Source organism: Bufo gargarizans, chromosome 3 (genome assembly GCF_014858855.1).
Source record: "Bufo gargarizans isolate SCDJY-AF-19 chromosome 3, ASM1485885v1, whole genome shotgun sequence".
Lineage (NCBI taxonomy): Eukaryota > Metazoa > Chordata > Amphibia > Anura > Bufonidae > Bufo > Bufo gargarizans.
Window position 1 is genome coordinate 375,303,114 of NC_058082.1, and position 18,340 is coordinate 375,321,453.

The 18,340-nt window shown below is 42.3% G+C and overlaps 1 protein-coding gene across 2 annotated transcripts in view; it reads left to right on the forward strand.

Annotated features, from left to right (window-relative positions):
• Positions 1-18,340, forward strand: part of ITPR3 (inositol 1,4,5-trisphosphate receptor type 3) — a 498,562-nt gene that overhangs the window by 425,385 nt on the left and 54,837 nt on the right. For both annotated transcript variants that reach the window (XM_044288135.1, XM_044288136.1), the window contains exons 49-53: positions 4,837-4,962; positions 10,218-10,390; positions 12,521-12,685; positions 14,049-14,229; positions 14,422-14,529. In XM_044288135.1, coding sequence (XP_044144070.1) covers positions 4,837-4,962; positions 10,218-10,390; positions 12,521-12,685; positions 14,049-14,229; positions 14,422-14,529 — 753 coding nt within the window. The remainder of the gene's footprint in view (positions 1-4,836; positions 4,963-10,217; positions 10,391-12,520; positions 12,686-14,048; positions 14,230-14,421; positions 14,530-18,340) is intronic.

The following is an 18,340-nucleotide window of genomic DNA, read 5'->3' on the forward strand; positions in this document are numbered from 1 at the left end:
CAGCACTGTGCTTGTCTGAATGTGATCTGCAGGGAAAAATTCACCCTCCCTCCCATCCCTGCAGCTGACAGAAGTTGATTTTTACCTTCATTTTTTCAATCCTTGCCAGCTGCGAAATGTGGGAGGGGTGTGACCTAACCAGGTTGGGGGTGCGGCTTAGCAGAACCTGGGAGCAGGGTTTTTAAGTCCATCTTTTGAGGGTGGCCTGAATGGCCACCTTACCTGCCCCTGAACTGTGACCTCCACAGCACTCTGCTCAATCTAAAGCTGACCTACAACAGTAAAAAAAAAATGGCTGGGTTGTTATGGAAACCTGCTGTAAAACTGTGTGTATGTGGAGACTAAATACCTGCAAGCTTCTATTGGCTGATAAGAGTTATGTGACTAGGCTTCTATTTGGCTAATTCATTTTTCTGGATTTCAATATCTCAAGAATGGTACAAGCTCGAGAGATTATTTAAAAACTAAAAAAATCTAGAAAGTATTGCATACATTTATTTTTAGCCCCCCTGAGGGCGTGGTATTGTAGAAGTCAATGCTAAGAGGGTGGGGTGCTGTAGAGGTCACTGTTAAGGGGTGGGCCGCTATGCAGGGCACAGTTAAAGTGTCAGGGTACTAAGGAGGTCAATGTTAAGGGGGAGAGGTGCTGTAGAGGTCACTGTTAAGGGGTAAGCCACTGCAGGGGTTACTTGTAAGGAGGCGGGGCATTGTGGGGTGACTGTTAAGGGGCAGGCCACTGGGGAGGTCAGTGTAAAGGGGGCAGGCCACTGGGGAGGTCAGCGTAAAAGGGGCAGGGCACTGTGGAGGTCATAGTTAAGGGACAAGGTGTCACGGCGGGCATGCACTCAGACTCACAGATAACCCACCAACCAGGCTCTGGGCGAGAGACAGGGGAAGGGTCACCTCCTAGCTAATCCCTGACCTCTTTCCCTGCACTGCTCAGCCCACATGCAGACCTTAAAGGTAGGTATGATGTGTCCCCGTGCCTGGGCTGATAAAACCCTAAATTCCCTGAGATGGTGAAGAGGGGAAATAGGAGCAGCCTGCTCGCACAGAACCTGGATGGGAGAGATGACACAAAACAACCAAACTAGAAATCACACTATCTTTTTGAGCTGGAACAGACAACCTTCCTTCCTAGCTTCTAAGACCACAATGATTCCTATAATCCGCTCAGAGCACTGGAATGGTGTGCTCTTTAAACTAATGACCCCACCCAGTGCACCTGATGAGAGGCGGATCCAGCACGGCTCCAAAACAAACACTAACCTCGTGCTGTTATCCTGGCCGACCTCCGCACATCGTCAGAGTGGGGCATGACACAAGGTTCTGTGGAGGTCACTGTTAAGCGGGTGAGGTGCTGTGGATGTCATTGTTCAGGGGTTGAGCTGCTGTGGAGGGTCAGTGTTAAGGGGACAGGCCACTATGGAGAACACTGTTATGGGGTCATCGGGCTGTGAATACAGTACAGACCAAAAGTTTGGATACACCTTCTCATTTAAAGAGTTTTCTTAATTTTCATGACTATGAAAATTGTAGATTCACACTGAAAGCATCAAAACTATGAATTTACACATGTGGAATTATATACTTATCAAAAAGTATGAAACAACTGAAAATATGTCATATTCTAGGTTCTTCAAAGTAGCCACCTTTTGCTTTGATTACTGTTTTGCACACTCTTGGCATTCTCTTGATGAGCTTCAAGAGGTAGTCACCTGAAATGGTTTTCACTTCACAGGTGTGCCCTGTCAGGTTTAATAAGTGGGATTTCTTTCCTTATAAATGGTGTTGGGACCATCAGTTGGGTTGTGGAGAAGTCAGGTGGATACACAGCTGAAAGTCCTACTGAATAGACTGTTAGAATTTGTATTCTGGCAAGAAAAAAGCAGCTAAGTAAAGAAAAACGAGGGGCCATCATTACTTTAAGAAATGAAGGTCAGTCAGTCCGAAAAATTAGGAAAACTTTGAAAGTGTCCCCAAGTGCAGTCACAAAAACCATCAAGCGCTACAAAGAAACTGGCTCACATGCGGACTGCCCCAGGAAAGGAAGACCAAGAGTCACCTCTGCTGCGGAGGATAAGTTCATCCAGTCACCAGCCTCAGAAATCGCAGGTTAACAGCAGCTCAGATTAGAGACCAGGTCAATGCCACACAGAGTTCTAGCAGCAGACACATCTCTAGAACAACTGTTAAGAGGAGACTGTGTGAATCAAGCATTCATGGTAGAATATCTGCTAGGAAACCACTGCTAAGGACAGGCAACACGCAGAAGAGACTTGTTTGGGCTAAAGAACACAAGGAATGGACATTAGACCAGTGGAAATCGGTGCTTTGGTCTGATGAGTCCAAAATTGAGATCTTTGGTTCCAACCACCGTGTCTTTCTGCGACGAAGAAAAGGTGAACGGATGGACTCTACATGCCTGGTTCCCACCGTGAAGCATGGAGGAGGAGGTGTGATGGTGTGGGGGTGACACTGTTGGGGATTTATTCAAAATTGAAGGCATACTGAACCAGCATGGCTACTACAACATCTTGCAGCGGAATGCTATTCCATCCGGTTCGCGTTTAGTTGGACCATCATTTATTTTTCAACAGGACAATGACCCCAAACACACCTCCAGGCTGTGTAAGGGCTATTTGACCATGAAGGAGAGTGATGGGGTGCTGCGCCAGATGACCTGGCCTCCACAGTCACCGGACCTGAACCCAATCGAGATGGTTTGGGGTGAGCTGGACCGCAGAGTGAAGGCAAAAGGGCCAACAAGTGCTAAGCATCTCTGGGAACTCCTTCAAGACTGTTGGAAGACCATTTCAGGTGACTACCTCTTGAAGCTCATCAAGAGAATGCCAAGCAGTGTTTATTTACACATTGGTGTGTAACAAAATGCAGATAATGTGTATCACAAAACACAGGTGGCTTGATGTTTGTTCACACACAAGGAAAATCCATAAACAATAAGTCACCTTTTCTCCTGGATGTTAATTCACACCCTGTTAGCCGTTCAGCCTCATCAAGTCCATAGGTGGCCTGTTCGCCTTTAGAGGGGCCTGAGTTCTGCAGCCCGGCCCAAAGCTTAAATCCCAGCACAGCCCTCAGTTCACAGCACACAGACTCCTGAGCTTCACTGTCAGAGGGAGGTAAATCCACATGCCTGGCAGTGCTGCCTGGTTTTTATGCCTGGCAAAACCCAGCCTGGAACATAGGGAGTAGTCACCCACCCAGCACTTTGACTACTCCCAGTAAGAGCCGTCCCGGATCAGCTATAACAGCCATGCTAAATCTTTAGGTGTCAATTAGCAACAGCTGCTGCTGACACATAAAATACCGGCTCTTACTTCACAGAGGACAGCAACCTGGGTTACACATACCTTCCATCCATGAGGATTTCAGGTACCGTATTACAGTATATATATATATATATATATATATATATATAATGCTCAGTGTATGTGTGTGTGTATGTATGTCCGCTAAAGGAATCAACATTGTCACATTTTCAATCACAAAATTTGGTAGACAGGTACATCAGGTGTTTAGGATGGTTTGAGACCAGGTCTCGGCTCTCTAGGACGTACCGTTCCTGAGATATTCCCCAAAAAATGCATTAGCCAATAGAAGCTTGGTCACATGACCCTTATCAGCCAATAGAAGCTCGTAGGCCGTTAGCCTCCACATACACAGCTTTACACTCCAGGTTTCCATAACTGGACCTCTGGCCACCCTAGGGGGAGGCTGCTGTGGAGGTCACTGTTAAGGGGGCGAGATGCCGTGGAGGTCACTGTTAAAGGGGTGGGCTTCTGTGGAGGTCACTGTTAAAGGGGCGGGCGCTGTGGAGGTTCTTGTTAAGGGGGCAGGGAACGGTAGAGGTCACAGTTAAGGGGACGATTCGCTATGGAAGTCAGTATTAAGAGGCGTGGTGATGTTGAGGTCACATTTTAAGGGAACGGAGCTCTGTGGAGGTCACTGTTAAGGGGGCGGGTTATAATGGAAATCACTGTTAACGAGACTGGATACTGTGGAGGTCACTAATAAAGGGACGGCCGCTGTGGAGGTCACTGTTAAAGGGGAGGGCGCTGTGGTTGTTACTGTTAAGGGTGCAGACCACTGTGGAGGTCACTGTTAAAGGGGTGGGGTACTGTAGATGTCACTGTTATAGTGAATATTGTCTATCTTTTAACGACACACACACAAACATTAAATAAAATAGATGAAATATACCCGTGCAAAGCCAGGTCCTTCGGCTAGTATATATTTAAAACTCAATGATTTCTACCTCTTTACCAATAGAAGGTATTCCATCATAGATCATAATATTGACAGTAAGAAATCTAACGCAAATAAAAAGTTATATTGCCCATATTGATCAAATGTCATCAAAGTAGAGTTGTTTTAAGAAAATGGTAGCAACAGTCTGGAATATTGCAGAAGACAATTTCTCCTCATTAGTCCCTTGTCTGATCATGATCTAATCAATCTTAATTTAAAAACACATATGGTGCCACATGTAAAAACTTTAACTTGTGGCTTTTTACATCAGCATTTTTTTGCTGTTGATAAAAAATAAAGTAAAAAAGAGTTTTATTAAAATCAACATAGCAACCATAACACAAAAGCAACTGCACATGTGAACAAATTCTTAAAGAGCTAGAAAAGAAAAGGCCAATGCGTTATCACCTCAGACCTAGTCTGCATTAACTTTATGAACTAAATATAGAAAAAAAATGTTCTGAACCAAATACTATTATTTATTACTGTACATTACATTTATTATTACTTTCTTAAAAACAAATAGCTCATATTATTTTTGTCTGTTTTGTGCTTTTCCCTTAGGTATGCCGTTAATATATTGGTTTTCACGTAGAATGACACTATGGGGGACCATTTCCTTCAACCTGGCGGTTTTTATTAACCTGATCATAGCCTTTTTCTATCCCTATGTAGAGGGTACCTCTATGGGTAAGAAACATAGTGATGTACTGTATAACAGTTTATTGGGCTGAGAGGAAGGTTGAACAGCTGATCATTGTTAGGGGGGTGCAGTGAGAGAAGTTGAGGGAGATGTATATATTGAAAACTAGACGGATTGCATGGCAGTCTGGTATGAAGGATGAACAGAAGATCATGGAGAGTGTGGTGATAGCAGGTAAAGATAGAATACTGGAAGACAAAAATAATATCGCATTGTTTGTGGGTTGAATGACATGGGAAGGATTACAGACAGGTAACTAACTGTAGGTAAAATTTTAGTATGAACCTAAGATGCACGGCTAACCTTTACAGGTGAACTGAATGTGACCTTTTGAATGCAGATGTCCAACTGTTCGTTGTTTTAGTATTTTACTTGCTGTTTTTTAACAAGGAGCTGCAAAATGGCAAAATTCAGAACAGGTTTTTGTTCCTTGAATCGCCCAATAAATTTCCTGGTTTAGTTTAAGTGGTATTTAAACAGTCCTTCTCATTATGCTGTTCACATTTTGACATATTGAGAACAGGACGGCACCTAACAATTGATCAACAGTACCTCCGCATTGTGATGCTTCAAGCAGAATGTTCTCAGTTGGAAGTTGCCACTGAGCTTAGAGTGCCACAGGGTGTCATTAGCAGGTTTCAACAGAGATAGAGAGAGACTGTAAGAGTCACAGAAAGGCATAGAAGTGGACGTCCTATGGCCACATCCAACGCTGATGAACACTTAATTGTGAACAATGCCCTGTGGAACCAGATGAAGAATGTCACACAACTCCAGACACATTTAAGGGAGGTGAGAGACACCCAAGTGTCACGTCAGACCACTGTAAACCGTTTACATCAGCGTGGTCTGTGTGCTAGATGACCTGCAAAGGTACCTAATCACACCACCAGGCACAGGTGTCATTGTCTTGGCACAGTTGTCATTGTCTTGCATGGGCCAGGGAGCATCTACAATGGACGAGTGACCAGTGGGCCTCAGTGCTGTTCATTGATGAAAGTCGATTCACACTGAGCAGAAAAGATGACAGCCAATGATGTTGGAGACATCAAGGAGAGAGTGGTTGTCACCAGTGGTTGTTGTGTTAGTGTGGGCAGTTGTGTCTTGTCAATACAGAACTGCTCTACACTTTGTGAATCGTATAGTGACAAGCCCATACTACTTGAATAACATAATTAATCTAGTCATTGTACCTCTGCATGAACAGCACAGGCCTAATTTCATCTTCATGGACGACAATGCACCAGCTCATTGAGGTTGCATCATCAGGGAATAGCTGCTCGAGCCTGGGGTACCTCAAATGTAGTGGCCTGCACTTTCTCCAGATCTGAATCCCTTTGAAAACGTATGGGATCAGCTGAGTCATCATGTAGAGGCTCGTAACTCTGTATCCCAGAATCTCAATGACCTGAGGGCTGCCTTTCAAGAAGATACCATAGCAGACAATAAGTCAACTTGTAAACATCATGAGATGTCATTGTCAAGCTGTAATTGATGCTCAAGACCACATGACGATTTTTTAAGACATTTACATTTTTGTGGGGGCATGTCCACCACTGTTGTTGGTTTTTGTTTCAATAAATTGTTTGAGACGAGGAAATCACCACTGTATGCCTCTACGTAAATGCCCTACTTTCATGATATAATATCACTGTAGCATGAACATTTTACGTTTTCCATAAATTTCACCCAAAAGCCAAATATCCCTAACTTGTGTAAGGCTACAGGGGTTTCGAAAAGGGAGTGTTAGATGATCTTGGTGAGTGCGGTAAAAGCAGGGAGGAAAAGTGAGGATGAAAGACCTGAATATATAAATGCACTGTGTAAGGTTAATGGCAGTGGAAGAGGTACAGTGGGACACAATGGATAGTGGAGCAGAGTTTGCAGAAAGGTGAGTGTGGACAGTGAGTGAGACATGTGTAAGACTGGTGGGAGGGAGCTTCTGGCAGGGGATGGATGGTGGATGAGTTGATGAACAGCTAAGACTGGAGATGAGATACTAATCAGGGAAGGAGAGGTGTGGGCAGATGATTACTACACATACACTTTGTTGGCAGCGACGAGTAGTGTTGAGCGAATCTGGTTTGGATTACCGTCTCGCATCTATGACATGACACTTCGTTCATTCAAATAAACTACAGTGTCAAAATCCGAAGCTGAACTCTGCTTCCTGTCTCATTAAAGAAGCCGAGTTCAGCTTTAGATTTTGACATTGTAATTTATGCGAATTAACAAAGTGTCACGTCATAGATGAGAGACAAAGTAAGTCTCGTGAAATTTGCTGCAAGACCACCTCAGTGGTGCCCATACATTTTACAGTATGACAGAGCCTATATTGTTGACTAATTTTTTAAACAAATCCGGTTCGGAGACAGCAGTCCAAACCTGATAGTCCTCTGTGATGGGGTAGAGCATTCATTGCGTGATCACTAAAGGCAAAATGATGGTGACTTATTAGTAACGATGACAACATAAATTGTAAGTACCGTATTTTTCGCCCTATAAGACACACCGGCCCATAAGCTGCACCTAGGTTTTTGAGGAGGAAAATAAAAAAACAAATATTGGTGGTCTGTGGATGACACTATTATGGGGGATCTGTGGAATACGCACTGTTATAGGGGTCTGTGGATGACACACTGTTATGGGGGCATCTGGGGATGGCACTGTTATGGGGGCATCTGGGGATGGCACTATTATGGGGGCATCTGGGGATGGCACTATTATGGGGGCATCTAGGAATGGCACTATGATGGGGCCATCTGGGAATGGCATGACACTGCTATGGGGGGTATCTGTGGATGACACATAGCATCTTATGCTACCATATGTGTCATCCACAGATTCCCCCCCCCCCCCAATAACAGTGTTCCTGTGTAGTGAATGACCCCCAATACAGGGGGTGGGGGTCGGCATCTTGTTTTGTAATGGCAGCGGGGCCCACTGCAGTCACTGTATTCTATTACACCGGGCCCCGCTCACTGTAGTAATCATATAGGCAATGTTAATTAATCTCCAATCCAGGCTGTAGTACGGTACTTACTTCTAACTTCCATAGCAGGCAGGAGGCCGGGCGAGAGGCGGCAGCGTAACTCACTATGTTGCGCGCCTGCTCCGCCCACTTTATGAATGAAGCAAGCGCGTGACATAGTAAGTTACGCTGCCACCTCCTACCCTCTTGCCCGGCCTCCTGCCTGCTATGGAAGTTAGTAGTAAGTACCGTACTACAGCCTGGATTGGAGATTAATTAACATTGCCGCCTATATGATTAATACAGTGAGCGGGGCCTGGTGTAGTAGAATACAGTTACTGCATCGGGCCCCGCTGCCATTACAAAACAAGATGCCGGCCCCCATTCCCTCCTCCCTCCCACTGATACACACGCCTGCCGCGCTGTGCAGCAGCGCAGCAGTGATGCATCAGTGTAAAATTGCAGCATTTGCCCCATAAAGTTCCAGCAGAATCAATAAACATTGATATAGTGGGGTAAATATATATCACATAATTTCCAGCATGAACAAATAAACCCCTAAAAGTTGCTAAAATGTATTATAGCCCACACTATATAATAAATCATTACAGCACAATATAGGATTATAGGCTTGCCAAAATACATCATAACCCTGATTAAACTAAAGATTTCCATGCTTAGACAGGATTTGGGCTCTGCCTGGTATTGATATAGTTGTCAGGGAGGAGATTATCATGTGGAGCGCAACGCACCTCACATGATTACATACACAGGAACTGGAGGGAGGCCGGAAGACCGGAAGTCGCTCCTTGGAACGCATATGCGTTCCAGCGTTCGGAAGGGCGGCGCGGCACTGATCACATGGCCTTCCCCTAGGAACTAGTATTTCCATCAGTTGGAACGCATATGCGTTCCAGCAACAGGAAATGGGGCTAAGGTGGAATTGAGCTAATCACCAATGGCGTGATGCGGCGGTTCTTTTAAATACAGCCTGCGCACCAGTGTGTAAATCGCCTGCAAGGGGGATATAGGGCATAGGGGAGACTCCACCATGTGAGTATGACATATTTTCAACCAGAGGTCTTTGATCTTTCAATGTCCACTGAGCACTAGCATCAATGCTGATGATGTATCTTATTTTCAGTGTGGGTTCTGTCAATTAATCATGGCAGGGGAATAACAGAAAATTAACTTGCTGTGGTCCACCCTATCTACTGAATTGTAAGTCTGTACTTACCAGTGATTTTATATACATCTAGATGTTCATACACTGAAACTGACCGTGGTTTATAATTGTTTCCTGCCCCATATAGGATGTGGATAACATTATTTGTATTGGATAGAGTCCGAAGCAGGCATGAGTATCATTGATATAAATATACCTGAGCATATCCCCCTGTCTTAATTTTAACTATATGTAGAGCGTCTATCTCACTTGTGCGATCTGGCTTTAAGCCGGCACCTATCTTGGAGCACCTTTCCTATGTGACCTGGTTTTGCACCGGTATCTGTCTAGTCACATATTTAATATTGTATAGACTAATAGTATTACTGCACCTCCTGATGAGCCCACAGTATTTACTTGGGTGAAACACGTCGAGGTAATTGAGGCGTATGACTATAATGTCAACCCTGAATAAGTGTATTTTTGTGTTTGTCTGTACTATGTTTTGTGTTTCCTTTCTTTTTCTTTCCTATCCAGTTGACTCATATAGTTGGTAACCTATTATCCATACCTCATACCTGGGATAACTGTCTACCATCTCTGTGACACCCCCATAGGTAACGGTAAGGGATAGCAGTATAGGTACGCGGACAGGGGGCCTCCACCACTAGGAGCCCTCCCTGGGCTGAGGTTTTAGGATAGGGGTAGATTTAGGGATAAACTCTCCCATACCCCAGGTGAATAAATTTCATTCTGGATGTGGTTATCGGTCACTTTATTAATATTTTTTGTTTGTTTGTACACCAAGTAGTTTGAAATTAGCAGACCCTTTAGGGATCCTTTTAACGCATACCAATAAAGTAACTTTTAGGGGTTTATTTGTTCATGCTGGAAATTATTTGCCCCATAAGACACAGTGCTATCCCCCCCCCCACTTTTGGGGAAAATAAAAAAATATGGTAATTACATTCTGTAGCTTTTTTTATCTTAATACTGTAATACACCATTGAAACAAGTCCTGTCTTAAATACATGTAAAATAATATTGGTCTTATTGTTTTTTTTTTATAAATCTAATATTCGTTCTGTAACACATTTATTTTTTAGGAATATTGGATTCACCCCTTATCTCTCTTATTTTCTGGACCATGGTTTGCTTCTCAGTTATGTCCCTTTTCACAAAGCGTTATGGTCTTCGACCACTGATTGTGGCATTGATCTTGCGTTCCGTGTACTACCTGGGAATCGGTCCAACACTCTACATATTGGGAGCTCTGAATGTAAGGCTTTATGTGATTGTAGATGGCAGGAAATACCATTACCTTTTGTATGTGTATTGCACACAGCATGTAGTTAGGGGCAGATTTATGAAACTGCCTATAAGAAATAGCAACCAATCACAGAGCAACTTTCATTTTTTTTAAAGCACTATTAGAAATGAAAGCTGTGCTGTGGTTGCTAAGAGCAACAAAGCCACTCTTAGGCTGGGTTCACACAGGCGAGTTTTCCGTGCGGGTGCAATGCGTGAGGTGAACGCATTGCACCCGCACTGAATCCGGACCCATTCACTTCTATGGGGTTGTGCACAAGAGCAGCGATTTTCACGCATCACTTGTGCGTTGCGTGAAAATCGCAGCATGCTCTATATTGTGCGTTTTTCACGCAAAGGAGGCCCCATAGAAGTGAATGGGGCTGTGTGAAAATCGCAAGCATCCGCAAGCAAGTGCGGATGCGGTGCGATTTTCACCCATGGTTGCTAAGATGACAGTCTATTCACTGTATTATTTTCCCTTAAAACAAGGTTATAAGGGAAAATAATAGAATTATTTAATACAGAATGCTTAGTAGGTGGTCAATTGAGGGTTAAAAAAATAAAATTAACTCGCCTCCAATTGATCGCGTTGCTGCCGGTCTCCTGTTCTTTCTTCAGGACCTGTCAAATGACCTGTGGTGACATCACTGTACTCATCACATGATAGATCACATGGTCCATCACCATGTGATGAGCTCAGTGACGTCACCACAGGTCCTTTCACAGGTCCTGAAGAAAGAACAGGAGACCGGCAGCAACGCAATGAATTGGAGAAGTTGAGTTAATTATTATTTTTTTAACCCTCAATTGACCACCTACTAAGCATTCTGTATTAAAGAATGCTATTATTTTCCCTTATAACCATGTTATAAGGGAAAATAATTACATCTACACAGCCTTGAACCCAAACCTGAACTTCAGTGAAGAAGTTTGGGTCTGGGTACCACATTCAGTTTTTTATCACGCGCATGCAAAACGCATTGCACCCGTGCGATAAAAACTGAACGCAATTGCAGTAAAAAAACTGACTAAATTGCGTACCTACTAGCGCGGGTTTGCCGCAGTGCACCCGGGACGCATCCTGAGCCAAAACGTGACGCCCGTGTGAACCCAGCCTTACTTTAGGCACTTTTATAAATCTTCACATAGAATCAGAACATATTTTTTCTGTGTTTGTGCTTCAAATAGAATTGTTAGACCTCACATTCCTCTAGGCTAGTAAAGTCATTCAAGCAATGTTAGCTAAGTGTGGGTTTACCTACCTATTGTATCCAGGATTATTTGAGCCACCAAGCTTGGTCGCAAGTTAAAAGTACTCCAATATCAGCTATATATTTTCTGTGGTACTATTCAGGGAAAACAACATCATATCCATCGAAACCCACTGACTGCATGTATAATCTCCATGTGGTTATTTTTCTTGTCTTAGGGGTCATATCACGTTTTTGCCCTATGTTGATATTAAAAAAAAGAATACAAAAGCGCAGTACACCACACTTTCCCATCCTGTAGAATCCTGCAAAAAAATGTGTATGTTTTTACAATTAAACTCTAGGATGACGGATGCCACCAATTTTCTCGGACTCGCTTGAAAAGGGGCTGGATCTTAGAGGGAATAGGGGTGTGACTTCACTTGGATTCTGGCTTAAAATTCTGTCTCAAACTAAGCCAACTAAAAGTTGATATAGAGTTAGAAAAAAGTGTCTAGCCCTGCACCAGGTTTATCATCAAGCCTAAGCCACTATGATAAATCTGGTGCAGATCTAGACAGCCTAAATTTATGCCACTTGTAGATTAGGAAATCTGCTCCAGTGTTTATTCGGAAACTGCCACTGCAGCTTTTGATGCAGTATTGAACCAAAGCCAGAAGTGTAATAAAAAAATGGTAAAATGAAGGTAGAGCTTCTACATTATGCTGGATCCATCTTGTGGCTCAGAAGACTGCATCAAAAACTGCAGTGGTATTTTTCAACAAAAAGGTGTGTATGAAACCACTCTTAGTCTTCTTCGTATGTAGAATAAACGTACATTTTCTATATTCTTTCTACCAAAACATGCCCTATTTGTTCAACTCTCAACGCTTTTTTTTCCCCAACAGTTGACAAACAAAATAGTTTTTGTGGTTAGTTTTGTGGGCAATCGAGGAACTTTCATCCGTGGCTATAAGGCCATGATAATGGATATGGAATTTCTTTATCACGTGGCCTACATCCTTACCAGTTTCCTAGGAATCTTTGCTCATGAACTGTTTTACAGCATCTTGGTAAGTAATTGGTGTACCACATACAAGCTTGGCTGTTGAATGCAGTATTTTGACTGACTATAATATTTCTGGGTTTAGAAGTAGCAATGGTCGTGAGTTACGCATCACAACCTTACTGATTAAGGCCTCTTGCACACGACCGTATGGCTTTTTTTAGTATTTGGTGGTCCATTTTTCCCTTCCGTTTTTCTGTTTGGTTTTCGTTTGTGATCCGTTTTTTGCGGATTGCAAACGGAAATGGGAGGATACAGTAATGTTTAAACAGTAAGTACATAACAAAATTGGGCTGGGCATAAAATTTTCAATAGATGGTTCCGCAAAAACGGAACGGATATCGAAGACATACAGATGTATTCCGTATGCATTCCGTATTTTTTTTGCGGAATCATTGACTTGAATGGAGCCACGGAACGTGATTTGCAGGCAATAATAGGACATGTTCTATCTTGGAACAGAAATACGGAAACAGAATGCATACGGAGTACCTTCCGTTGTTTTTGTGGACCCATTAAAGTGAATGGTTCTGCATACGGACCGCAAACGGTACACACAAAAAACAGAATGGAAACTGGAAAAAAACGTTTGTGTGCAAGAGGCCTAAGGGCACTTTACATGGGTTGAGAATTGCACAGATTATCGCTAATGAGCATTAATAGTAATGCTCGTTAGCGATGATCGGGCGGTGTAAATGTACCGCTGATTACCATATGAATGAGCAAAACGCTTGTTTTCATTTATCAGCAGCAGATTGTGCTGTGTAAACACAATCTCCTGCCGGAAAACAGCGAGTCCTTATGGGGAAGAGCGATGACATTGGCGATCGCTCCTCCCCATAGACTGGAGGAGATCGCTGCATGTAAATGCAGCAGTCTTCTCCACCAGTGAGCAGCAGATTGTCTGAAAGGAATGCTTTCTTCCCGACAATCTGCTGTAATATCGTCCCATGTAAATAGACCTTTAAGCTAAATCTTTGAGACAATATTGTACAAAGAAATATATATGTCTCGAGCCAGATGGCATCAGCACCGCTATCCTGGAGGTCAGCAAAACGTCTACACAGCTGCATTATTATGCTGAACATCACTGATTTAACAGACTTTGCCCTCTGTAAATTCCTTTTTATTAGGCAATCCCAGTCTGTTGTTCGAAAACCTGGTGCTATAGTTTTAGGGATGTCATAAAGTAGCTACAAGAAACAAAGTCATTAAAAGAAAGCTGCAAATAGATGCTGAACTGAAAAAACACATTAAAGCCAATCCTATTTACAGTTCCATTCATGGAATGGAGAATGTTTAATATTTGGTTTTAGTTGATTTTTGATTTGTTGATATTTTAATTTCATCCTCTTTTCCTTTAACTTAAGCTTTTTGACCTGATATATCGTGAAGAAACACTATTTAATGTAATTAAGAGTGTAACACGAAACGGCCGATCAATTCTCCTGACTGCCCTACTTGCACTGATCCTGGTCTACCTCTTCTCCATTGTGGGCTTCCTCTTCTTGAAAGATGACTTCATTGTGGAAGTGGATCGGCTTCCCCAGGGTGAGTTGTAGAGGAATAGTCTTTCTGCAGTACAGGTGGAAAGCCATGGTATCTGATTGCATTATAACATTGATTTTATGCTAGTTAATAAAATTTTTCTATTTATGAAAGTTTTATTTTACACATTATAACCGACTGCATAATAAGCTGTAATACTGTGAAAGTAATTTGAATGAGTTTTTTTCTCCACAGCCCCTCTGACTATGACTCAGTCAGTGGGACCAAACTCCTTTGCAGAATATTGTGGAACGGACCAAACTGACTGCACTTCTGAGGTTACAGTACTTGATAATCCTGAAGGTGAATATCCTGGTGATATGGTGAAAAATTACTGCTATAAACTGGTTATGGCACTCTGTCTTAGTCTGACAATCATAAATACTTTACGCTTTCAATATACCTCTGTATCTTTCTATTCAGCTCATCAAGAATTTTCTCTAGGTACATTGGAAACTATTTTTTTTTTAAAACAGTGTTTGCATACTCCTAAGGGGTCATGCACACGACCGTTGGTGTTTTTGCGGTCCACAAATCAGGGATTTACAAAATACAGATACCAGCCATGTGCATTCAACATTGGCCATAGATCTTGCAGGGAAATTTCCCGGTGGGAAATCCCAGTACACTGAGGAAAATAAACTGTCAGATGAAATGCAGAATGTAAAAGTAAATTCCCCATTAAAAGTGCCCAGGAAGAAGTACAACAGCAACTTAAAAAGATTAAAATAGACAAATCGACAGGGCCAGATGGCATACACCCCCGTATCCTAGGAGAATTAAGTAATGTCATAGCCAGACCCTTAGTTCTGATATTTACAGACTATATAATGACAGGGAGTGTTCCACAGGATTGGCACATAGCAAATGTAGTGCCAATATTTAAAAAGGGTGCAAAAACAGACACCGCAAACTATAAACCGGTAAGGTTAACATCTGTTGTGGGTAAACTGTTTAAAGGTTTTCTAAGAGATGCTATCTTGGAGGATCTCGACAAAAACAAGCAAATAACATCATATCAGCATGGCTTTATGAGGGATTGGTCATGTCAAATGTAATCAGTTTCTATGAGGAGGTAAGTTCTAGACTTGACAGCGGCGAATCAATGGATGTTGTATATCTGGACTTCTCCAAAGCATTTGACACTGTACCACATAAAAGGTTAGTATATAAAATGAGAATGTTCGGACTGGGAGAAAACGTCTGTATGTGGGTAAGTAACTGGCTCAATGATAGAAAACAGAGGGTTGTTATTAACTGTACACACTCAGATTGGGTCACTGTCACTAGTGGGGTACCTCAGAGGTCAGTATTGGGCCCTATTCTCTTCATTATATTTATTAATGATCTTGTAGAAGGCTTGCACAGTAAAATATACATTTTTGCAGATGACACTAAACTGTGTAAAGTAATTAACACAGAAGAAGACACTATACAGCTACAGATGATCTGTATAGATTAGAGGTTTGGGCGGAGAAGTGGCAGATGAGGTTTAACACTGACAAATTTAAGGTTATGCACATGGGAAGGAATAATGCAAATCACCCGTGCATACTAAATGGTAAAACACTGGGTAACACTGACATAGAAAAGGACCTAGGAATTTTAATAAACAGCAAACTAAGCAGTAAAATCCAGCGTCAGCCAGCTGCTGCCAAGGCCAATAAGATAATGGGTTGCATCAAAAGGGGCATAGAGGCCCGTGATGAGAACATAGTCCTACCACTTTACAAATCACTAGTCAGACCACACATGGAGTACTGTGTACAGTTCTGGGCTCCTGTGAACAAGGCAGACATAGCATTCTCCTCCCCCCCCCCCCCCCCCCCCCCATTAAATGGGGAAAATTGGCTTGTACCTCAGTTTTTTTTTTGCCTTCCTCTGGATCAACTTGCAGGATAACAGGCCGAACTGGATGGACAAATGTCTTTTTTCGGCCTTATATACTATGTTACTATGTAATGTTCTGGGTCTCCCTGAAGTGCAGCAGGTGGCAAGCCAACATAAGAAATTAGCAATTCTGAACATTTAATGAATCTAAAAAAATCCATGATTGTTCAAAATGTTTAAAAACATGGATTTTGTAGGCTCAAATACGAGCTTCAAAATCATATAAAAGTAAACAAAACTATTAAAAAATATATAATTTTTTTAATGTCAAAGTTTAAATCACCCCCTTTTCACAGAATAAAAAAATACATAAATAAGAAAAAATATAAACATCATGGTTATCACCACAACCGAAAATGCCCGTACTATTTAAATATAAAAATATTTTTCCAATGCGGCCAATGGCGTAATAGAAAAAGGTTCAAAATAGGCAATTTGCCATTCTTTCATTGCTTCTCTTACCCCCAAATTTTTTTTATAAAATGTAGTCAAAAAGCCACATGGGCATATGTGGGGAACAGATAAGATGCACTACTATAACAGCACTGGAATTTATGTGGCTGCCGACAGCTACACAGATCGTGAAAAGTTGCGTGCATCACATAAGTCTGTTCTATTTATCTAAGCTACACATGGCTGATGCTTTACCTATAGCATCAATACATTTGCCTAAGTATAATCCATACTGAGTGACAATTGCATACGGAGGTTAGCAATTTGCCTCGATCTTCCTGCACTTCTATTGCCTACAGTTAAAGGATAACTGTGATATATTTTTTTTGTTTGCTAGTTTATTAGAGCTAGGCATGTATGATTGCTAAAAGATCTGTAATTACCGTATAATAACAGCTTTCATTAATGTCTCCTGTCCCTTTCCACTGTTCCTTCAAAAGATCGTTGCTAGGGCTCATCTGTCTTCCAACTTAATGTAAACAGAAGACAGAGGGGCGGTCCTTCACACTGCATGCCTGCATTAGGTTTCAGAGTGAGTAGGCGTGTCTTTCAGTAATCCAATCTGATTGGCTGGCAGGAAGCTGCTGGCTACAGCAAGTGTGTATGGGAAGTAAGGGAAGGCAGTTTTGGCCTCAGCTCCTCTGCTAATTCTCTATCTTGAGAAGATCCTCATATTGTAGGATTCAAGACAACCGTAACTAAGGGGAAAATTCAAGGTAAATGGTGGTATGTGAAGAAACTAAAGATTGCTTTATGCATAATGCTGCTGCAGCAGTAACATACACTCACCTAAAGAATTATTAGGAACACCATACTAATACGGTGTTGGACCCCCTTTTGCCTTCAGAACTGCCTTAATTCTACGTGGCATTGATTCAACAAGGTGCTGATAGCATTCTTTAGAAATGTTGGCCCATATTGAAAGGATAGCATCTTGCAGTTGATGGAGATTTGAGGTATGCACATCCAGGGCACGAAGCTCCTGTTCCACCACATCCCAAAGATGCTCTATTGGGTTGAGATCTGGTGACTGTGGGGGCCATTTTAGTACAGTAAACTCATTGTCATGTTCAAGAAACCAATTTGAAATGATTTGAGCTTTGTGACATGGTGCATTATCCTGCTGGAAGTAGCCATCAGAGGATGGGTACATGGTGGTCATGAAGGGATGGACATGGTCAGAAACAATGCTCAGGTAGCCCGTGGCATTTAAACGATAGCCATATGGCACTAAGGGGCCTAAAGTGTGCCCAGAAAACATCCCCCATACCATTAGACCACCACCACCAGCCTGCACAGTGGTAACAAGGCATGATGGATACATGTTCTCATTCTGTTTACGCCAAATTCGGACTCTTACCATTTGAATGTTTCAACAGAAATCGAGACTCATCAGACCAGGCAACATTTTTCCACTCTTCAACAGTCCAATTTTGGTGAGCTCGTGCAAATTGTAGCCTCTTTTTCCTATTTGTAGTGGAGATGAGTGGTACCCGGTGGGGTCTTCTGCTGTTGTAGCCCACCTTTCTTTCCCATTCTGACATTCAGTTTGGAGTTCAGGAGATTGTCTTGACCAGGACCACAACCCTACATGCATTGAAGCAACTGCCATGTGATTGGATGACTAGATAATCGCATTAATGAGAAATAGAACAGGTGTTCCTAATAATTCTTTAGGTGTTTAGGTGAGTGTATTCTAAAATAACATGACAGTTATCCTTAAGAGTGAGTGCTCTATCCTGTAGTGTAGCCTGGGCTGGATTGGTCCGGA